General features: G+C 42.5%; 2 protein-coding genes across 2 annotated transcripts in view; one reads left to right on the top strand and one right to left on the bottom strand.

Moving 5' to 3' along the window:
- Nucleotides 1-15,204: 15,204 nt before the first annotated feature.
- LOC146544072 (uncharacterized) lies at nucleotides 15,205-17,653 on the bottom strand. The gene is made up of 2 exons (XM_085227055.1): nucleotides 17,016-17,653; nucleotides 15,205-15,449 (listed from the first exon to the last, which is right to left on the bottom strand). The coding sequence occupies exon 1, from the start codon at nucleotides 17,651-17,653 to the stop codon at nucleotides 17,144-17,146; it is 510 nt and encodes a 169-aa protein (XP_085083181.1). The 3' UTR covers nucleotides 15,205-15,449; nucleotides 17,016-17,143.
- A 27-nt stretch (nucleotides 17,654-17,680) lies between these two features.
- The window catches only part of LARP4B (La ribonucleoprotein 4B), a 53,378-nt gene continuing 47,254 nt past the window's right edge, over nucleotides 17,681-23,804 (top strand). Inside the window, exon 1 of the mRNA XM_085227054.1 lies at nucleotides 17,681-17,821. The gene's annotated coding sequence lies outside the window, so the exon portion shown is untranslated. The remainder of the gene's footprint in view (nucleotides 17,822-23,804) is intronic.

Genomic DNA, 23,804 nt, shown 5'->3' with positions numbered 1-23,804 from the left:
ACTCTACAAGGACATAGTACCAAGCAGTACCACAGCTATTAGGCACCAGTGCGACCTGTAGCAATAGCAGTAGTACCTGTAATACCAGTCATGTGCTCTACACCACAGTGCTGCATGGCACAGCTAGGCCCTGCTCTGAGTCGTCTTAATGGCACAGTTCCTCCCTTTTGTGCTTTTCTGTAGGGACACATAAACTCTCTTTCCCTCCAACCTTCCTGCTTCCTTTCCAGCAGCAATCCCCCCTTTCTCTAGTACTTTGGAGGAATCAGGGGGCCCAAAGACAGAACTGGGTCAGGATGACTGATGTCCTCCCATCCCTTGTGACTCCCAGTGCTATGGCTTCCTGTGATGAAGTCTCCAAGAAACAGATTGTGTGACCCTGCAAGATGAAATTAGCTGATGAGTGGAGCATTTAGCGATGAAAGAGAGCTTTCCATCTATGCTCCCAGCCCCAAAGGCATTTAGCATTATGAGCAGCCCTGTAATTAAAGATGCACATCCATCTATCTGCAGCAGCAGCAGCAGCAACTATTTGGTGCTACTGATTACAACCAAAAAGCAGGACGAGCACAGACATAGTGACTCGCTAATGCAATGAAGTTCCAGCTAGTGTATGACTGAACAAAGCATATGTCATAAGTTCCCTCCTGGTTCAGTTTTGAAGAGGATTCATACCTCAGATGATGTATGAATCTAGATGTACAATTTAGATGACTGGCCAAAAACATGAAATTGTACATTTCCAAACTCTGAAAGATTCTCAGGAGTTTTCCTGAAGTCTCAAATCCTACCTTTTTAAAATTTTGAATCTGGAGATAAAGTTGGAGCTGCACCACATGGCTGGGTCCCCTCTTTGGAAAAAATATTGCCCTTTAGAGCAACTCCTTTTTTCTTGCATGACTTCCTTTATGATTTTAGGACTTCAGTGATGACTGAAAGCATGGCTGTTCCTGATGTGACCTCTCCCAGTGGAGGCGTCTTCTTACATACATGTTTCTTTGGGAGGCAATTATTTTCTTCCTCTTTCTGAGGTTTGCAATTTGGGAGCTACTGCTTTCTTTCAGGCTCCCACAACACTCGCAGGAACTTCCCCAGGTAAAAGCAAATGTTATCCCAAGGGGTTACTGAGGCTTTTAATACATTCTGACTTCACTTTTGTAATTTGTTATTCACTGATCCGCCCTCCATTTCCCTGAAGTACTGTAAGCTCGTGTTGAGCTTCACTGTTTGAACTTGGATTTCTCAGCATTTTGCTTCTTTCCTGAGAGAACTTCTCTGACTTCATCCTGGTAAAGCAATGGTTTCAATCTGAAATTAATTTTCCATGTATCAGCTTCCAATGGGTCATTTCCAGTTCTCATCATTTTTCGCCATTACTTCAGTTGCTATATCACATCTAGTACTGATGACAGCCTTTGTCTTCTGAGTCGCCTGTTCTCTCTTTTTCCTTTCACAATCACATTTACTGGTGACCATGTGGAAAACCACCTAAGCCCCAACTCTGCAGCTACACTCCACAGTGACTAACTGCCTTCACTCACCACCTCACGTCACCCAACACAGAGCTTGGTATAGAGCGGATTGACTAGGACTGTTCAGTCTCTTCTTCAGTTTTGCTGGTAGTTTCTTGCCTTTTCCTTCCTTTCTTTGTGTATAGTGATTCTCACACCTGTACAAAAACTGAACATGTGGTTATTTTGCCACATAGCTGGACAATTTCTTCTCTGGTTCTCTCCAAAGGCACAGATGACAGACTTTGAAGGACATAAATACAGTGTTCATCATATGAATTCTCTAGTTATAGTTGGAGAATCTAAGAATCCTCATTTGGAAAGTCAGTATTTGGTTAAGAACATCCGTTCTGTTGTACACTGACATCTGCTACAAGCTAGTGAGCAAAGTTTAGAAATCTGTTTGAAAGGCTGCATGTTTCTGTGAAAGCTATGTGTATAAGGTCAACACCCGCCCTCCATTCTACCCCCTTTGTATGGTTCCGCTCCAACTGCAGGGGAAAAAAGAACTTATTTTGGCTTGTGTGGGGTAATGGGTTGCATAAAATAGGTGTTGCCCACCAGTGTGCATCCAGTCACACTGCGAATGGGTAATCCTTTCCTGGGCCATCCTAGTAGCCTGTGACCAAGGCTGCTCTGAAACTTCCTGCACTCTGCTTCTAGGTGTGGGAAATCAGCTATGCTCTACTTCTTGGCCATGATGACTTCACTTCTGCAGTGCTTACGGATGACTTGATTTCTGGAAGGCATTCAAGTAGCTCAGATACGGCTGCTCTCCCACATCTTTACCTGAGAAGCAAAGCAATGCAGCTGGCCCGCAGCCGGGTCTGCGCCACCTCAGTTGGACAGCTTGGGGTACGTGAGCTGGCCCAGCGTGACCCAGTGGGGTGTCCCCAGCCCGCTGCACTGTGACTGGGGACACGTTCCTTTGTGCTGAGAGTGGTACAAAACCCAGGGAGAGGCAGCGGAGGGAGTGGGAAATCCCAGGATGCCATTCCTTAAGCAGGCATATCCGCACTGCTGTGCAGAGGCCTGATGGATTTCTAGCTGCCCAGAAATGGGGCCCAGGGTAGTCAGACCTGCCATCTGCTCCAACTTGCTAGAATGCTAAATATGAGCATTTGGAAACCACAATGCTCTGCTTCTAACTGCACAGGCATCTGCTTCCTAAGCACAGATCAAAAACACCCAGGCCGCCGACTGTGCCTCCCAAGTGTGAACTGATTCGGCTTCTTCTTCACGCTTGGTTGTGCCTTCATGCGTGCAAACGCCCACATCCTCCCTCAGGACTGCACAAACATCTACCTATGCCTGGTTTGCTTTGCCTCCACCTCCTGATAGATCTTGCCCACACTTCTTCCTCTCCACTTCCTCGTAGAATCCCAGACGTGAATTTGTTCCACCTTGTCCTTGTTGTAAGCCCTGCTGAATTCTGTCTTCTTACATACTAGCAGGGCAGCCTGGTGATGGAGGCTGTTCTCAGGATCTCTCCAAATCACAGACCTAAAGGCACGCAAAGGGGCACTTCTGATGCTCCCTAAGGAAAGTGCAGACCACAACATGCCACAAGCATCCACCCCAACATGCCCTGACAGCAAAACAGGGAAGCAGCGTGAGATGATCATTCTGCACCAGGGGATTGGCAGGCTTCCTGAGCACTATTTCCAGATTTTGTAACGCTCAGATGGCTTAGTGAAGACAGTGATAGTCTGATTCAAAAATCTGGCTGGATTCCCCAGGAAAACACTTGAAAACTTAGCTCTTTTTTAACTGTGCCTTCGCATTTCAGTAGCTGCTGTACCATTAACAGCTGGGCTTAGCACCTAGCTTCCAAACTGGATTGAATGAGAAGAGTGTTTACTAATCTGACTACTTTCAGTCTTCATGTGCAAGCAGAATATAATGATGAATGGTATAAGGTATATATATATGTATATAGATACACAAAATTTGGGGGGCTTTACCTTGATGGCAGCAAAGACAGAATTCATTTTTTCAAATATTTTCATATTTTATCTCCTTGGCAGAACATTTTTAAAAAGTATGTAGGTCAGAGGTGGTTCTCACTTCAAGTCAGGAGCAGCTTATTTACTTGTTTCAATGAAATCGAGTTCATTGCATTCTCACTGGTGTATCAGTATCTTCCACCTTGCATCCGGCAATGGCAACGATAATAATTTTATGGTGAATGTTAGGATCTATAAAAGGAGATTTACATTCTACTTACTACCAAAATATGACATTTTAAATTTTTACTAGCTGATATATGTACAGATAAAATCTCAGAAGTGTGAAACTCAGTATTTTAATGCAAAATATAAATAACAACTTGAAGGTAATATGCTCATATTTCACTCTTAAGCCAGTCACAGCCTATTTTGGGGTCCCACACACAATTTTTTAGAACCTGTATTTGGCAGAACAGCTAATCTTTCTTGATAACAAGTTGCACCATTATTCCAACACCAGACAGCCATCATTCATTACTTCAGACTTCTTCAGTGGATTTTCAATTTTATTTCACTGATTCTGGATATAAACAACCTTGACGATAGCCAACAGTATCTTAAATTTTCAGCATGTCTACTCTTCTCCCCAGAAAACAGGCAGTTCAGGAAGTCTGACAGTCTTACTCCAGCCTGTTTTTTTCATCCACATCCGGCCACCCATCAGCCCCCTGCAGAGGGCACTTGCACTGCCAGCTCACCTCCGGTACTGAGCCAGCCTACATGTAGCATGGGACAAACTGCTAACCCCATCCGTCAACAAAGAGAGAAGAAAGCAAGCAGCCTAGGAAGGAAGTCTCTGTAAGACTGCAGTTTTCACATCTACTTATGTACCTTCTGTTAGTCTGTGTTGTGCCTCCAAATACAGATTGGCATTTCATCTGAATGGGCTTGGAGAAGCAGAGCGAATGGATAGTAGCACAGGGATGGACAATACAAACAGCATTTTTTTTTGCAGTGTGTTGTAACACGGACTTAGTATCTTACTGCATTTATTCATTCATCCATTCATTCATTGTAAGGGGAATTTTTAAGCCCTCTTTTCCTTCCTGTCTGCAGTGTAAACCACCGCACAGTTCTGCAGCCATCTAACGAAAGCGATGCAGATCTCACCATGGATACCCATTTAAATAGAGAAGTCACAGGACAGTTGCTATTTGTGTGCCTGAATGGAAGTCTATTGTGTTATTTTTTTTGCTCCAGTGAAGCAGAACAAACCCTTCTTTTTCTTTGTTTATAGGAGGTGAAAAAACATACTGGTACTGACTTTCAGATAAAAACTCTCAGTGGTGTTCAGTTTCTGCTCACTTTGAGAACATCTGGGAATACAGAGATAGTCAGTCTATCTATCCTGCTCCTACTCCAGGTAGCACAACCGTGGTGTTAAACACCCCTCTCATTTCCTTTGTTTGACCTTATGCTTTAATTCCTTCTGATCAAGGACAGAAACTTCTGGGCATTACCCAAATACCAATTTTTTTTTAAATATAATTCATGAAAATGAATATGGATATTCCTGTAGTTGAAGAGCTGAATCAAAACTCAGGAGACCTCAGCCTTGTTTCAGAAGGCCTGTATCATCTTTGATGCATAACCCTTCTTTGCACTTTAGCTTTCTAACTCTATTTTTGTTTTGCTACAGTGTCCTTGCCAGTGACTAAGTGCTCCCTGTGTCTGCGTTGTATAAATACATAAACAAAAGACAGCTCTTGCTGCAGTAAGTTCACATAATCAGAAGGAAATATTTTCTGAAGAAAAAAAATGAAAAATTAGGGAGAAGGAGAGTTAAAAAAAAGGTTTGGAAATGTATAATGCAGTTTCAGTAACATCTGAGAGTATATAATTTTTGCACAGCCTTCTGCACAAGTCAGTACACAGTGCAAGGCCAGGGTGTCTCCATGTGAGCTTACTCTATGCTGGTTATTCTGGCTGGTATCACACTACCATGAGCAGAGTGTTCCTGGTCCTGAGCCAGCTCAGGTCTCCCTGTACAGCATGTGTGAGCTTTATTCTGTTCAGAGGGGGCACACTTGGAGCAGATCTGAAGTCTATGCAAGTCGTTATGAAGTCTAGCAACTTCAGTTTATTCTAAGACTTCTGATTCTAAAATGGAGGTTAAGACACTTTTACAATATTAGCATTAATCATTTTTTAAGTATTATCTTGAAGGACACTAAGATAAGTCTTATCTTAGAGCATACCTTAAAGGATACTAGGATTTACCTTGCAGATGGATTAAAACACCTGGTAAGTATCTGCATGTGAGCTGGATGTCCCAGCTTTCATTACAGTCAGGATAATACAGAGATCTGCCCACCTCATCAAAATAGACCTCTAAGGACACAATCCAGTTGGCTAAACTTAGATGTCTAATGCCAGCTTTGCCTGCGGTATCCAAAACGTTTATGTGGAATTGCCAACATTAAACATGACCTTTCTCCTTTTGAAGGGGCAGCCAGAAGTTATGGCATATCATGGCTTTGCAAAATATATGTGGGCACTGCAAATGTCATTAGAGAAATATACGTGGGTAACTGAATACTAGTCAGCTGAATAGCTCTCTAGGTTTCACTAACTATAGTGGGAGCTGGGATATATCTCTTGCACAGACATTGAATCTATGAGCTAAATGCCATCCTGAATGTCATGTAAGAAGACGACTCAGTTTTTTTTTCCTTCCCAAAGGGTGGGAAATTCTGGCTCCAAGTTCCCAACCAACTTCTCCCCAGAGCATCTTCACACCCAGAGGACTTCATGGAGCTCTTTCAGCTCTTCACAAGATTCCATAGCTGTAAGGGTACTTAGGCTGCCTTCAGCCAATGCACCAACAGGGCTTTGTATATCGTTAGAATTAATTTAACTATAACATAAGCTGATGGAAAGGAACTTCCAGTGTTTACCCAGGACTCAGTACCTCTCAGGCTTTCTCGTTATTTACATAGTGTTTATATTGCTCAGTGGTGCCAATCAGGGTAAGTATTTATTGCTGCTGGGTGTTTACTGCTCCATATCTGAATATAGCTTCTGCCCTGAAGAGCTTACTATTTAATTAAAAAACAAGATGCCAGGAGTTTAAAAGAAGAAAGAAAGTTGATGGGCAAAAGAGGTAACAGTACCTCTCCAAAGTCAGGAGAAGCAAAATACTTTTTTTACCCCTGTGCTTTATTTTTTAAAATAATATGCTTTTCAATTAAAACAAATTAAAACAAATCAACTGCACACATCTCTCCATTTTTCCTTTCCACCTTCCTGGTTCTCAGTGTGATTAATTTCTCACAGTAGAAAGATTACATCTTAAATAATATTTGTAGGTTTCCATTTAATCCTATACAAGATTTTTTTGTGTTTATAACTCCCGTCTGCTTACAGGCCATTGGTGCACATCTGTCTCCCACAAGCATGGGCCCAGATTATCAGCAGGGACATACAGGACCTTTCTCTCCCCAGTGGTCTGTGAAGCAATGCAGGTCACATTCATCCATTTTCCCATTTCCCCTGGTTTATTTGTGTGCCTGTGAGCCAGCTTCCAGGCAGAGCTGTGTCTCAGCACGCATCTCGCCTGCTGGCCTCTCAGCAAGGCCTCCTCTGGGCTTCCTGGGACCATCAGCCCCGCTGTGCCATCCTTGGGCATCACCCACCAATGTCCCACCTGCTCCACATCTCTCACACTGCTTACCCCTGCCTGCCTGCTTCTTTAGAGACAAGACCACTTTCACAGTTAATTTAAAAAGATAATTTGTGTTCTCTCTGTGGGATATCCCTCACATATTACTCAATTTGGTGAAAAATCAGAAACATATGGCTACAAGTACTATCCATAGCAGACATAAAAATGTGCTACTATTGTGCCAACACAGGAAAAGAGGAGCCGGAAAGCAAAAGATACCAACGTGGTTTAAGGCAGCATGAAGCTTCATTTAATACCCAGTGTGTATTGAAAATCAGGGTTCAGATGTACTCTACATGCGCTTGCACAGTTCATGCCCTATTCAAGTTTTGTAGCTGTACTATCAGAGCTCTCCTCTTTGTCTAAACACAGGAGAGGCACAGCAGGTTAGGGTGAAATATTGTGCTTCTGTGCCAGAGAGCTGGTTGTGAAGAAAGCATCTCCTACATGGACAAGTCTCGCAACATTTGTGTCTCACCTGGACTCATTTTTTTTGCTATCAGGCATTGACTTTTGCCAAGTTCATAAGTCAGGGTATTTTCTGATGCATACACCTGCCCAGTAAGCACTGAATCACCAGCACATTTCACAGCACACCACAGAGAAGCTCCCAGCCCTAAAGATCTAACTCAGAACTGAACTAGCATAGATAGGAAAAAAAAAAGAAAAAAAAAAAGGTAGTATAAACACGTTTTTTCACTACTGGGTAGTTCTCATTGTGATTTTATTATCTCTCTATAGTAATAGTAAAAGGATTAATAATAAGTTTGCACTCAAAGTCAGCATTAACTGACCACATCCACAACAATAGTGGCTGTGTGACCATGTGTGAGGAAAAATCTTACTTCTCTGACGCTCCAAATATTCCATGTTGGATTTAGCTTAGTACACAGCCAGCTGGAGCTTGCTATTTGTGCCTCCTATAGCATAAGTCAGTTTTGGTTTGTTTTTAAATCAGATTTCTATTACCTCCTTTACACTGACAGGGAAGTTAGAATTAAAATAGCAGGAAACTTCTGAGTGAACAGTACTGTTCTTATGTGTGTCTTAATGTGAAGAATGGTTCCCAAACAGAACAAAGCAGGCAGTTTAGATGTGTAACAGCTGTGTCAGTAAGGCAAGGAGACATCCACAGCCATTGCCATCTGCAGGGGTTTCCCCTGCTCCTTTTACAAGTAGCTCCAGTCCCAAAGTCTGGCACATATGAGCAGCTTTCAGAGGGCCAGGTACACCAAGATAGGTGAACTTGTATCTCAGTGTTTCTCTTTTGATTCATTTTACTTCTGTTTTGGTTTATCTTGATGCAACAGGCTGAAAATTGGTGAAACTTGTTCTTTCATTGCACATCTTTTTCATGGGCAGCAGGAAGCATTAGGGCAGTGGGCATCAGCACAGCTTCAGCTCCACTGCATGGTTCTGCCCTACCTACGGATAATTTAGAAACCTGCATTTCTCACTATAGGTGTTTTCATGAACCCGACAGGAGCAGCAAATACTAATGAAAAAGGGAGCACTCCGTTCAGCATGCCTGGAGCTGTGTACTCTGATACAGCATGGCACAGATCTAGCTGGGAGGAGACCTAGATCATAGAAGAAATACTCATCAATATCAAAACAAACAAAAAAAACAAACAAATAAACCCAAAACAGTGAGATCCTAGGAAGGGAGAAACTGCTGGGGTAGAAGAAAGACAGCAGGTTTTCAAATACATCAGCCACCATTAAGTATCATCATCCCAGTCTGGAAGAGGATTGAGGGTGTGGTGCCAGCACCTCAGCTAAGTCAGCAGAGCCCTAGAAAGTTGGGAAGAACGAACCAACTTCCTCCTTAGAGATGGGCACTTCAGCAAGGCCCCCTTTCATGAGTTTAGAAGCAAGCAGCAGTCCAAGCAGAAGGCTCTGTTGGAGCTGAGGGAACAGTTCAGTCAGTATTTTTTATGAGAAACAGCAGTTTCTAGAGGAAAATGCTTTCTGTGAAGAATCTCTTGAGGATCAAGGCCTTTTGGTTAGGAACACGCTGGAGATGCCTAGACTGTTAGCTGAAGATTAAACTGAGAAGAAAGCATCATGGCTTCTCACACAAGATCCTGCTGCATCCGAGTGTTAGAACATAAAGGGTATGGGAACTCTCCCTCTTGAAAATAACTGGAATCTTCCTGCTGGCTGAAAACCAGGAATGAATCCCCATCGTATGGAAAAGGGCTCTGTAATGGGGAAAAGCAGTCACAGGGCTGTATGAACAGATCATCTTGACAACTAGCATTCAGCACATTAAGTGATTCTTCTACTGGCCTCAGCAGCCGGGCTCTCTGACTGAGGTGGAAGAGGTGTAAAGAACAATCAGACATTACTATCCAGATAGAACATGCTGGAGAACTCAGTATATGTTATAGTGTATCTGTAAATTGTAAGCATAAAATATCCAAAGACAGGGCAGCAGAGATTTCTTTAGCATAAATAAATCCTAAGCAACTCCAGTGTACGGCAATTTAGAAGTATTTAAAGGCAAAGCTAGCAGTTCTGCCCCCACACACCAGGCAGGAAGGGTAAGGATAGCCTTGTAAAATGAGCTAAGAAATGGTCAGCCCTGCCATATCACCTCTCTCTTTAGAAGAGCAGGGAACATGGGCTGGGCTTGTCAGAGAGCAGGCAGGGGCTAGTGGAAATCTCTGGACAATATAATTTGTAATACATATGCAACCGAAGGTGCAACTCGCAGCATAATCAATTAAATTAATTAATTAACACTATTCAAGTATGATCTTGAAGGTTGGATGTGGCTCAGGGCAGCCTGGTCTAGAGGTTGGCAACCCTGCCCACAGCACAAGGGTTGAAACAAGATGATCTTTTAAGGTCCTTTTCAACCACTTTCTGATTCTATGATCAGTTGATTTTCAGGACTTGATGTTACAGATTCCCACTGATTACATACCCCACTTTGATGTGACTCATATTTGTGATTCACAAGGTGCCATTATTTTTTTTATAAAGCAGAGTATAGGTGATCTACAACAGAATCAGCTTTTAGACATTTCAGTACGTGAAGAATGACATTTTTTTGACTTGTGTAATAATCATCTTGAGCTCTGCAGCTTCAGGAGCAGTAAGCCTGTAATTCAAAAGGCTAAGTGTAAAGAAATAAATGAGAAAAAATCTTCCCATCCTGACTGATGAATACAGCTGGGGTTTTCCTGCCACCTTTGGTGCCATTCTCCCTAATCACCTCTTCCAGCAAAAATATCACAAAGAAGTATGTAACCTCATAATCAAGCCATGAGGTGTAAATCTCCCAAAACAACCCCTTTACTGGAGCTGTTTAATTATGAGCGCTAGGGTAGATCAGTTCTTGAAGCTGTGAAAAGAACTGCAAGACCAGAAACTGTCAACTTAGCTGATGCTGAAATGAAGTGTCAGGTGTTGTACATCCAGTACTTTGAAAAAGTCATTCTATGATTCGACAATAATGTGAAAAGGGAGTCATGGTCTCCTTATTCAGACTGCGCAGTTTTTTGCATCTGAAGGACAAAGCACAGTTGCCTTGACCCAGTTTTGCAGTTCCACTGCTCCTGATGTGGCTGAAGCAGTCCCTCCCCAACCACATCAGCAGCTGGTGGTCTCAAAGGACAATGGCAGCAGCTGGGAATCACTAGCACAGAAAGGATGCTTTAGATACACTGCTTTGCAGCCTGAGCTGCAATGACCCTAAAAAGCAGTAATCTCAAACAGATACTGCAACTCAGTGTGACTTTAGCATCTCTGGATAAAAAGCACTATCCAGCATTAAAGCATCTCCCAGAGTCCACAAGTAACACACAGTATTTCATAGTATGTTTTTTAACTGGTAAAAATATTCACTGTTTCATAGCTGCATCTGAATTTCCTGTATATTTACTACAGACTTCATCAAGTGCTTTTTATTTTAAACCTGAAGCTTTCAGCCACTTTACAGATAACCTTTCTTGTGTACAATACACGAGTTTGCAAAAGTCTTCTTCTGTGGTGTTAGGGTAAACTTACACTCTTAGCATCCTGCTGTTGTATGTATTTGATGGGAAGGAGAGTTTGAAGCTGCCCAGTCAAAGCAAAATCACTCAGACCATGCAGGTTACAGAAGTGCTGACTCTGAAGAGTGAAGGACTGTGTATGTCTTCCCTTCCTCAGTCAGTGCACACCTGATAATTTGAGTCCTGACTCTCTGCTAGTGTTCTTGACCATGCTGTAGGATGGCATCAAGCTGCAAATAAGACCTCTTAAAAATATTCAAGTCCAGCCTTTCCAACAAAAATCCCATAGGCCACCTTTACAATCTATCCACAGTCTGGTTTGATGTGAAAAACACCTCCTTTTGCCCTACAGTAATTCAGACACGTGTGTGTAATTCAGGCACGTTAGGACTGCACACCCAGCAGAGATTTAACTGATCATCTGAAACATCAATTTCTGTAGAAGACAAGGTGAGGACTCTAATTTCCTTGTCCTTCAACACTGTACAGTCATTTACAGAATGGCAAAGAGAACAGAGTATCTTTATAACCAATTAGCACTACAATTCCAAGTTCAAACGAACATTCAAGTAAGGTGAGCTGAGAACCTGCTAACACTTCATTACTGAGTTTTACCACTTTTCAGATGTGCTCCTTTATCCACTGAGGAATATATGCCTACGACTAAGAACTAAAGGATCCTCTTTATTGCTATAATTGAACAGAACACACTTCTGATCAATTGCTTTTTAAGAACTTCTTCTGCACTTCTGTGCCACAGAGGGGTATTTGATGTTGAGTTAAAGCAGAATGCCACATTTCTCAATGTAAATTGAAAATTTTAGGAGAACTCTGTGACTTACATTATGCTCCATGCTAATAACACACATCATAATATTTAATGATATAACTAATGAGAGATTCATGGAAAACTGTTGCTTTATAACCATAATTTTATAATTAGCATTTTAGTTAAAAAAAAAAAAAGATACAGTTCCTGAGTTTGAGGTGTGGTCTTTTTCTACATATTCAAATACTCTGCTATGATGGCTGGGTCATATTAAAAAGTCTGTCTGGTGCTGAATGGATTAATGGCCAAGCAAAAGGTTCATTTCAGTTGAGGAGTACATTTTATTTCTGAATAGCTGGAAACAAAGGTGCTACAAATAGGCTGCTATAGAAAGTATTTGCTTATTTTTCAAGTACTCAAATTTAAATTATCAAACTTTAAAGATTTTATCCTTGCTTACCAATAAGCTTTATAGAGTTTGCCTTATATTTACTAAAAACACGTGATATTTGTAGCTTTGCAAAACATTCATCCAGTGGGCTGAAATTTTTCATGCAATTTTCTCCATAGATCTCCAACATAATTGAGAAGGGGAGAAATAAAATTGCTCCAAACGCAAACACAAAAACAAAAAAAACCTGAAAAGTTAATTTGATATTTATGAGATCAAGAACAGGAAATATGATTCAAGATCCTAATGCCTGAAAAAGGAAAGTTTGAGAAATAAAAAGGAATGCGTATCAAGTCCTCCACTGAGTCTCAGCATAAGGCTAAAGAGGACAGGAATACAAAATTACAAACGTTTTTCAGAATACATACAACTTTTGCATGGGATCAATTAGATCAGTTACAAGGTTAAGCCCAAACATCTCCAGGCCTCAGTCTGCTGCCTGTTGACTGGGGATAAATATGTACAAACGTGTGAGCACACACCTCATACAGTGGTTGCAGTATTTAAAGGGCGTTGTGAAATGCTCAGAAGCAATAAAATAACAAAACTAAGTACAAAGAAGAAAGTGGCTAACGTGCTTATTTCTATTAAAATTTGAGTTGATGTCAGAGTGTTTCAAAAAATTCTTACTCAACCACAAAATCTCTATAAATGATATGATTCCCCATTAAGGTATAATTAACTTTTAAAAATGAGTTAAACAGCTAAAGAACCAAATGTTCTCCCATGTGAACAATAACTAAATGGAAATCGGTATGATCTGCTCAAACTGGAACATGAGAGATCTGGTTTCAAGCCCTGGCCCTGCTGCAGCCCTGCTATGTATAAATAGAATAAGGCCTGCATATTAGTTAGTTTGGTGGTATTGTAAGCTCCATGAAATAGGATGGTAATACTCAGACTTGTAATTATGTACAAATGACAGTAATTATTATTGTTAAACCATCTCTTGAAAATTGGTAACAAACTGCTGTTAACAATGGTTTTAATATGTATCATTATCATCTAGAGCTTAGACCTTTTTACACTGCATTAATGAAAACCACTGTTTAACAATGGCTGGTACCTACACCACAACCTTATTTTAATGTTGTCTCTATGTGTTAAAAAAAATATAACTAACATGCCAAAGGGACAAGGCTAGAGATCTGTTAAGTATGGTTTGTCTTAACTAGTCCTACAGCACAATTTCACAAGGTTTGTTGCCAAACATAGCAGCTGATCAAAGAAGTCAGAAAGTGCACATGTTCATGTTGTCAATCACGAGACAATCACATAGCTTGGTGCTGCTATCTGTGCGTTGGAGTATCACTGCAGCCAAGTTGAATTCCTACGGTTAGAGATATGGAAGCAATAGAGAATCATAGATCTATGTAAGCAGTAATGGACTTTTGTCAATTTACTCAGTAATGAATATTCATTTAGCTGCAAAGGAAACCTGAATATTCACTAAACTATAGGATTCTGTGTAGAGCCGTGACTCGGATGTGGATATCTTACATAATCTCTGGGCAGGTCACTCAATCTGTCTTACCTTCTCCTCCCACTGGAAAAAATATTTAGCTTCTCCTGACCTATGTCTGCTCTGACTGTTTAGACAGCAGTCTACTTGACACAGGGACTGTTTTTTTACACAGACAGTCAACTATTTACTTGTGACCTATGAAAGGTACTGACACTGAAATATTGCATATTTAAAATACTACGCATAACTCAATGCTATGCAGAATAATTACTGGATTCTATTTAAATTTTATTTTTCTGACAGAGATAGCCCATTGCATGCAGTCAGTTAGTACTGTATGTTTGAAAAGATCTCTCTCCCTGCAAAGCTGCATAGTAGCATCAGGAATGATAAAATATTATTCTTTGATTTATAAGATCTCACAAACTCCAAAGTACTTTGTGCTTTGTAGGTTTAGGCGACTGTTCCAGGTCAGCAGTTCCTAAATGCCAGTGATTCATGGAGCCTTATTCCATTGATTAGCAGTATAAAATCATTTGAGAAAGCAACTACTAGAGTGTAGTTTAAAGGAGTAAAACAGAAGGTTAAAAAAAGAAGAGAGAGAAAAGGTAGCCTAAAGCAGCAACTTCCACACAAAGCAGAAATCTTGTCCAATTTCATTCCTCTTCATAGGGAGCTATCTTCTTAAATATACCAAATAGCTCATTTTTTTGAACTAGCAATCTTAATTTTTAAAAGTCTTGTCAAATATCATTTTAACAATAATCAATGAATTAATGCAATCATTGTATCTATAAGTAATTTACAAAGTTCCTTCTACATCTGTTTGACCACAAATCAGGAAAGAAACATCTAGTTAGTCTAATTTTGTTTTACTTTTGTGGACTAATAAAGTCCAAGCATATTGTTCCTGGAGAGATGCATTTTTCTCCCAGACTGCTAAGCTGGTGCTGCAGGAGAAACAGGACTGATTTCTTCAGTCACACAGCACGCAGTGTTATTTGCAATATTTTATTCACATCTGTGCACACATTCCTCAGCTACTAGCATACAGGAGAAAAAATGTCAAATCTCTTTGATCTCAGCAATCTGCCATTAAAAATTGGAAGCATTCAGTCATTAAATTCACATTGAGAATTAGAAGTTACTCAACAAGTAGAAAACTCATTACATTATGGAAAAAAGTGCTCTACTTTGACTTATTCAACTACAACAAAACTTAACAGTAAAGAAATAAAAATCCTAAACTCATTACCTCTGTATCAATATGGCTATATATGGCAATATATAACACTACTTTTGCAACGCTGAGCTTTTAAAATAATCTTGAGTATTTTTATTCTTTAATAACACAACTCATCTACTTTGGAAAAACAAACAAACAAACAAAAAAAACAACCCTACAATCAAAAAGAACAAACTACCCACACTACCCACTAAAGAAAACTTCTACCTACAATGAAGTCGACCTACCTACATCCCTCTAAGCGTTGGTGTTTTACAGGAATCACTCACTGTACCTCCCTCTCCTTCAGTCCTCCATCAGCTGTTCCAGTTACAGAAAGGAAGATGAGCTCTGCAATCAGAACTTTGAGTTAGTAGAAGGAATGATTCAGTGCAGTCTCCTTAGTGGTCTTAGGTTTGTTTTTATGCCCATTTTATGTATTGGACAGGGGTAAGGCCTGGGAAAAACAAGAATTGTAGAACGCCTTAGGTTGAAAAGGACCTTAAAGATCACCTGAAGAAAGCAAGGAAGCACTAGTTCCAAACTCTCTGCTATGAGCAAGGTTACCACCCACCAGCTAAGGCTGCCCAGGGCCCCATCCAGCTTGGCTTTGAGCACCTCCAGGGATGGGGCATCCACAGCTTCTCTGGGCAGCCTGTGCCAGCACCTCACCACCCTCTGAGTAAAGAATTTCTTCCTCATGTCTAACCTAAATCTCCCCTCTTAGTTTAAAGCCATTCCCCCTTGTTCCATCATAATTAGACTGTGTAAAAAGAAGATGGTATGTCTGTACATCTAAAGGGGTAAATATCTGGAATCTGGAGGACCTTCTAGAATAAGGATATTATGGGGCTAAACTATTTTAAAATCTAAACTTTAACTTTTTCTTCCTTGACAAGAACTGTAATCTGCTGAAATAAAATAAATATAAAATAAAAAAGCATTTGGAACAGCAATTGTTTCACTGTTTTTGACTTTTTAGTAATCAATGCTTCATATATGGTGACCATCTAATGTATTAGCCGTGGCTCCTGCACTTCTTGGGGTATCTTTCCTGCTAGCAACCTATCCTCAAAATCAACTTTTATTCCTTTTCCTCACCACTCTCTGTCCTAGCCATGTCTTTTTTCAGATTTTCTTCTCATTGCAATTGTGGAAAACTGAAATAACTTAGTAAGGAAAACAACACCTATGTTAGCAGAAACAGCAGTTTGCTCTAGAATGAACGTTGAGATACACTTCCTTGGGACAAATAGTATAACCACACCTCTGATAAGATCTGATCTTCTCTCAGGCACTATGATGTGCTTTACTGCCTCTAGCAGATACAGACTTGCAAGATTCAGCAACCTTGAAAACACCTCTAGTATTGAGGGTCACAAGGAGAGGTCTTCTGCAGTATTGTTTCTATGGGACTTTCTATCAGATACCTTGAAGGCAGGGTTAACAGGACTAAAAACAGGGTCCAGAAGGACTATCTGAACACACCCATGAGATGAGGAGATAGGCAGCAGTGTGACACCAGTCTCCCCAGCTGGCTGTGAGGTGATGCAGCGCTGCCACGTGAGGTAGATGGGAAGCAGCCACAGAACACGATTCTTTCCATCAATTTTACAAGTCCAAAAACTGGGAGGGAGAAGAAGCCCCATTTTCCATTCCCCTAATTAACTGTAGTTAAAACCGATTGAGATCTGTGCTAAATAAACTGTTTGACAAGGCTGGCTTGTCGTTTGGTCAAACAAAAGCGTCTGCACCTCCTGGAATTCACCTCAGTTTTATGCGACTGAAGAAACGCTCCCTTAAATCGCTCAGAAACCGTTTTTCTCAGCTCTTCTTAACAGAAGGAACTGAGGAAACATCCCTCAACATTCCTAAAGTCCTTCCACGTCAGCTTATCGCCTGCTTTGGAAGTCACACCTGCTGCGCCTCTGCCCATGGCAGCCGCTCCGAGAAAGGTGCGCGCAGCCGTGCGCTGCCATCGCTGCGGTGCCAGCGCTGCCGAAGCCGGGACAGGCACAGCTCAACCCGACGACCCACAGGCACCGTCAGACCCGCAGCCGCCGCGCGAGGCGGGCCGACGCGGAGCGAGGCCGAAGCAAGGTGGAATTTCCCGCGTCCCAGTGGGCCCCACCCGCGGCTCCGGCGGCCGCGAGGAGCCAAACTTCCTCGAGCGGGCGGGCGGGCGGGCGGCTCCGGGCCGCCTCCGCGCGCTCATTCGGAGCGGGTGACGTCAGGCGCGTCACGTGCCACCCGCCGTCACGCCGCGCGCGGGGCGCCCCTCCGCCAATCCGGCGGCGTTGGTGCCGGCCGAGCGCGCCGTTCCGCCCGGGGCCGCCGGCCAATCCCTTCCGCCGGCGGAGGAGGGACTTCCGCCGGGAGCCGGAAGCGGGTCTCTCATGCGAGCGGGTGGTTGAGTCTCGGCTCGGAGACGTTTCGGGCCCCGCAGCCGCCGCCGCCGCCGCCTCCTGCCCCGCGCCCCCCCCTCCCGCTGTGCTGCCGCCGCCCGCGCCTCGTCCCGGCCCCGCCCCGCTGATCCGCTCTCCTCCTCCCGGCATCCGGCGGCGGCGAGGCCCCGGCGGCGGCGGCGGCAGCGCGGCGAGAGGCCCCGGCGCCAGCGGAAAGCCCGGCGGCGGCGAGAAGCCCCGGCGCCCGGCGGAGACCCCCGCGCCCGCCCCCCTTCTCCCCGTCGAGTCTCGGCCCGAGGGCGGCGGCGGCTGTGACAGGTGAGCGCGAGGGGCCGCGCGGGGCCCGTCTGCGGCAGGAGGGGAATGGCGGAGCCGGGGGCCGCGGGCCCCTCCAGGGCCGCCCCTCGCGCCCCGGGGAGGCGGCCGGAGCCGCCATCTTCCTACCCGAGGCGGCTCCCGGGGGAGCGGGAGGAGGAGGAGGAGGAAGAGGAGGAGGCAGCCGCCGACTCGGGGCCTGGCTGGCGGCGGGACAGGGCGAGGCGCCGGGCCCGGCCTCCTCGGCAACGGAGCGGCAGCCGGGGGAGCGCTGCCGTGAGGCCGGCGGGGAGCCGCGGGAGGGCAGGCCGAAGGCACCGCGACGCGGCCGTGACCCCTTCCCGAGGAGCGCGGCTGGAGCGAGGCGGGCACGGGCGGTGCCAGGCCCTCGCTGGGAGCTGCGCCCCGAAGAGGTGAAGGGGCTGCGCCGGAGCCGTGCGGGTTACGGAGCGCAGGAGGAGCCGCCACACGGAGCGTGTTTTGCACCTGGGATTCTGTTGTTGTTGGGCCTTCGCTGGCCGCTGCCGCTGAGTTGTTTTCACTCTCGGTTTCAGTTTGTGCAGATGCTCGAAATTACTACGTAGCTTTGCCCATGGTTTAAACAGATGCGTGCTTGCCAAACGATGTTGTACGAGATTCCTCTGTGGCAGATAAGTATAATTATTTATATTCTGCAGGTAATGGAATTGAAGCGAAGTGGTTAAGGCTTGCCTATGGCCACAGAAATAGTTTGTTTCCAAACCACCATTTACACTTGAGTCACAGTTGGGGTGAAATTGTAGCAGTTCTGTTTTCCAGCCTTGTGTCTGGCTCTGGCCTGGTTTTGGTGTCCGCATCTGAATCTTCAACGAAGTTCTTACAGCTGTGCCTCAGGATCACTGCTGCAACGCATTAACCTTCATGTGGTTTAATTTTTATGTAGATCTTATCTGGTTTGAAAGGATTGGATAACTTTTAAAAGGTCAAAGTGTGTTTTGTTCTTTTTCCTAACTTGTCAGGATTTCACAACTCCAGGATTTTGATTTGGATCTGGAACTTTTTATCAGTTGAACTTTCACTTGTTTCCTGCTGACTTGGAAGCTGTTCTTCTAGTTAATTCTTAAGATATGGAACTAATCAGCTTATTCGCTCTGGCGATTAAAATGACATTGATGTTTTCTATTGGATATTATATGTTGTGGGCAGGGAACAGCAAAAGAAAACTAAGGTATGGCCTGATGTGGCGAATACAGAAATAGAGTACTTTTTTATACGTAACGTCTACAGGAAATTTTATTCTGCTAGGTGAGTTGCCGCTTTTTATGGGTACGCAGTTTATACAAATAGCCAAAATCAGTGTTGTGTTTAATTGGTCTCATATCTGGAGAAGGAGTAATATTCCTTATTGCCACTGAAATATAAAGTTTGTATAAATGAGTTTTAGGAAACATTTGATCTCTAGGATATTCCCAGACAAGTGATTACAAATTTTCTTGGTATTAAATTGGGTCCTTACTTGTAAATAATGTTCAGGAATAGATTTATTTTTTCCCCTGTAATTCTTTTTGTGTGTGTGTGTGTTTACACACGTATGCTTTAAAGGAACAGAGATCAGCCCAAGTGTGTTCTGTGTTGGTTGCTTTTTATGGCTTGCTTTAATACAAATATACATGTAGAAAGGCATGGGTGATTTGTATTTAATATGTACATTTAGATATGTGGCTGGAACTCAAATCTAGTTCAGTGCAGAGCAAGTTGGTGGGGACTTTGGGATTTTGATTTCTTTTTAATTTCTTTTGAGATATGAAGTAAGTGATATAGACAATCTCCAACTTTGATGTCTAGCTTCAAGTGAAATTAACTACTTTGTTTATTTTATTGAAGTGCGAAATAAATAACAGCTTACCTTTGTGTAATCTACGTGTGCTGGGGAGATACGCTGCTGTATTTCTTAAGTAACATATCTGGCAGAGGTATTCTTTTACGTTAGTAGTGAGCTTAATTGGCACAGCCATATGAGCTTCCTTAAATACTTAGTACATTGCCTACCAAAATGCACCTTTAGATGCAGAAGAGATATTTCTCACCTTGGTGCGTGACAAATCTGAAGTAAGAAAGACAGGTAGTAATAAAGGAGTTGTAAAGAACAAAGTAATGGGGTGTAGAACTTTCAGGAGTTTATATATGTTTTTAAACCAGGTTGTTTTCTGTCTCTTCAGTGCTTAAAATGTTTAATTCTGCGATTCCTGAACACATATTTATCAGATTTGTAAAAATAACAGCTGAATGATACAAGTGAGTGCATGGAGCATTTGATTCATGTTTTTGTGTTGGAAATTTGTGTTGGAAGGAGTGGATTTATTCAAGGGTTGCAGCCTGATTGATTTTGAAGAACAGCATCCTTCTCTCAGAGATCTCTGGAAGAAGATGCAGAGGTGGCTGTAAAAGTATCTAGGAAATGTGGTGTCAAGAAGGCTGTCCCTGTTCAGAAAAGGGCAGAAAAGGCTGTGTGAAGAAAGCAAGGAAGCACAGTTTCAAGCCTGAGGAATAGCAGACTTTGGGAAGCACAGTTTTTTGTGTGTGTGTACATGTGCATACGAGGAGCTGTTTTATAATGTAAGATACTCATTCTGTTAAAAATGTGATCTATATAATCTTTTGTTTCTTTAAGCATTTCCATGTAGTTGATGTCTTTAGACAGCAGATCTATGTAATTCTTAGAAATGACTGCATTTATTCATGCATGTAACTGTTAGTATTAAACTGACATGAGCCTTAAAACTGTCCTGTAGTTTGCATTCAGAATGGGAACACAGGTGCGAGTGGAAAGGAAGGATGTTACAAAATTGAACGTTGTAAGGAAGAAAATTAACCCCTCCCCCTGCAGTTTTGTAAGAGGAAATAGTGTGTGGAGAGCAGTGTAGAAGATGATTAAAAGCTGCTATTGTAGTAAAAGGCTCAGGAAAGGGATTTAAGCAATTGTGTTCCCTAAGCAAAGCGTACGTGTGCTGAATCTAATATGTTTTATGACATATATCTGTTTTATATGAACTGGAGTGGTTAAAGAGCTAGCCAGCTGGATGGCTTCTCACAAGGTAAACCCAGTCATCAAATTAGTGAGTGGAAGATTATCTAAAACTCCAGGTTTAAAATAGTACTTGTTTTATGTGATATTCTTGAGAAAGAAATTGAAGCGCAAGCACACGCAATCCGCTCTTTCAAAGAAGCCCATTGGAAATGTGAAGGCTGACTTCTCCAAAGCATTCTCCAAAGAGTTTAGCTTTTTTTGTGCTAAATTTGAGGCAAGCCAGTAAGTCCTAACAGTAGAACGTGAAAATACTGAGCTTATGAAGCACTTTATCTGAATATGAAATTAGCAATAGTGATATTTCAGCAGGTCAATAAAAGTAATTTGATGCTGTACAAACTGGATAATTGAAGACCCGTTTCTGTTACAACAGCATGTATTTCTGAGGTTTTGTCTGACAATGCCAATTATCTTAGAACAGTAATTTTGAACAAGTTTGTAGAAATGGGAGACTAGAAGTTGATTTTTATTTTGTTTGTACCACCCATTCATTTACGTTTAGCTAACTTTCAAAGAACTGTAAGAGAGAAACATTCTGTCAGTTGGTTCACAGCTCACGTATCTGAAGTTTTCGTGAAGTGTTGGAGCCCAGAATAGATCATCTGGTTTTTTTTTTTCATTAGTCTTTCATGTTTGTTTGCTGTCTGTGTTGCTGCTCCGTGCCCTTTCCAAGGGGAGAGTGGCTTCCCCTCATTAGGAAGCAGGTGCCACAGAGTAATAGCTGCAGAGAACAGAGGTACTTAAATTAGGCGTGACTGTAACACGGCATAATTTTGTGATTAGGATAGCCGTGACGGCGTTCTGTGATGTGTGCTGCTGCAGGTATTTTGTGTCTGGCTATGTGTTTCAGGAACAGCAATTAACTCCAAAATAGGAAGTCTGACGGAGTTACCAGTATGCGGCCAGCTATTTAGCCTAGAACATTGCAGAGAATTGGGGAAATGCTGTTTTGACGCCCTGATGAATCACCAATTTCTTTGAGCCTTAATCTTTTCTAACACTCATTTGCCGTGGAGGGCTGGGCTGCGCGTATTCTGGATCCTGTCAGTCCAGCTCCTTAATGGGTAGCTGAATGATGTAATACAAAAGGAATCATTCGTTCATAAGCTGAAAGGATTGCTGCCGCCTCTGTGCTTCCAGCAGCTCTGTTGTCCGCATAAGGCTATTGGCATGTAAGGAGCTGGTGTCCCCAAAAGTATATCCTGCAGAGAAGGTTTGTTCAGGATTGCCTTTGTATCACAGCCATCTCAAATTCAGTATACGTATGTACAGCTGCTATACCTTAAGCACAACTTTTGGTGATGGGTGGACGTACATGGAGACAGATACACGGATGTCTGCATATATCTGCCGTGGCAGCTTATGGTGTTAGACTTAGAAATGCTTTGTCTCTCAGAGACTTCTTGGAAGTCCTTACTGCTTACACTGTTTAACTGCACATATACTGATGGCAGAGTAAAGACTTAAGAAGTGGGTCCTTCGGATGCTGTCAGTAATTCATGTGGAACTTCTTCAGGATCGTACTGTGTTTTGAGCACAGTTGTAGAACATAGCTTTCCATCTAAAACTTACTTCTCAACTTGTGATGGGCTTCTTGCAAGTCAGTTGAAATACCGAATTGTTATATATGTAAAGTTTTTTCACGTTCTCTTACACAAGGTACTTTCTCTTTGCTTAATTAATTCTCCCTCAATTTCATACTGGTTTTGCCCTGCTAGACTCTGGAAATAAGTGACAGTGGAGAAGTATTAATACTTTATTGAGGACATTTGTGAGACAGATTCCATCTGTCCTGGTAATGATGTTACAAGCTCACATGACGAAATTGCAGACTTCTGTTATTCCATGAAAGATATTTCTCTGCAGATCGAACCTTCTGCATCTATTTTCAAGTATTTTATTATTGTAGGATGTCAGTGAGGAGTCTCAAGAAATGAAACTTTACCTAAATAGCAGCTGTATCGAGGGAAAAATATTTAACCTTTCTGTACAGCTCGCTTGTCAGAAACATAGCAAAGTGCTTGAGAAACCTGCCAGTGAAGTCTGTTGCCGGCTTTATGGGTTTGTTTGCTGTCAGTGTTGGTATGCATAAGCGTAGTTTTACAGGTTGTGATGCTGCTACAGGTTGCCCCACAACAGAAGCTTGCTCTGACTGTTGTTCAAATAAGGGACTGATGAATCAACAGGACAATGTCCAAAGTGGCTTGCTTTTTCACAGCCTGACGCTGGAGGTTTATGCTAAAATGTTCTGAAGTATTCGGCTGGTTTCTGACTTGTGCTCTAGGAATTAGAAAACAGCAAAACTGAGTAGTGCATCAGAGCACAGCTACTTCAAGCACCGAGTATCAAAGCTTAGCAAGTTGCTGCCTGTACGTCAGAATTTGCAGACTTATCTCTGAGCTTCATTCCCATTCAGTGTTGTTGCTGCCCGATGGATAGTGACAGAGAATGATCAACATGCTGCTGTTTAAAGCAGCAAGGCAAACAATTTGAGCCAAATATCACTGCCTCTGTTGGAGTGTCTCCAGGATCATAGGTCTGTATTCCTGTTCCTGTTTAAAGCTTATTGTCCAATTATTTCAATACCTGTCTGAAAGGCTTCGGCTGGGGGAATCTTATTTTTATGAGCCTGTTGCCGTTTAGTTTATTAAGCATTTTGTTACAAGTATAATCATATTAATTAACATTGTGTGTTTTAACTGTTTGGATTCAAGGTATCAGTGGAATTTATAGGAGGGTCTGTTCTCTGTTATTTTGACTTGCAAGGAAGGATTACTGTGCCTAAATCCGAGCTCCAGTACTGGAACAGTATCCTTTAACAGTGAGTCAAAACCTGAATTACCTGTAGTTTTGATTACAGTGATACTCTGACAAGGTGGGGTGCTACAACTTTGAACAAATGTGCACCCAGAAGGTGAC

The sequence above is a fragment of the Meleagris gallopavo genome, chromosome 6 (genome assembly GCF_905368555.1).
Source record: "Meleagris gallopavo chromosome 6, MGAL_WU_HG_1.1, whole genome shotgun sequence".
Classification (NCBI taxonomy): Eukaryota; Metazoa; Chordata; class Aves; order Galliformes; family Phasianidae; genus Meleagris; species Meleagris gallopavo.
Note: the sequence above shows the minus strand (reverse complement) of the source record. Positions and strands in the feature narration are given on the sequence as shown.

Excerpts from the sequence above, each read along its gene's own strand:
- LOC146544072 (XM_085227055.1), bottom strand. The coding sequence starts at position 17,653 with ATGCCGGGAGGAGGAGAGCGGATCAGCGGGGCGGGGCCGGGACGAGGC.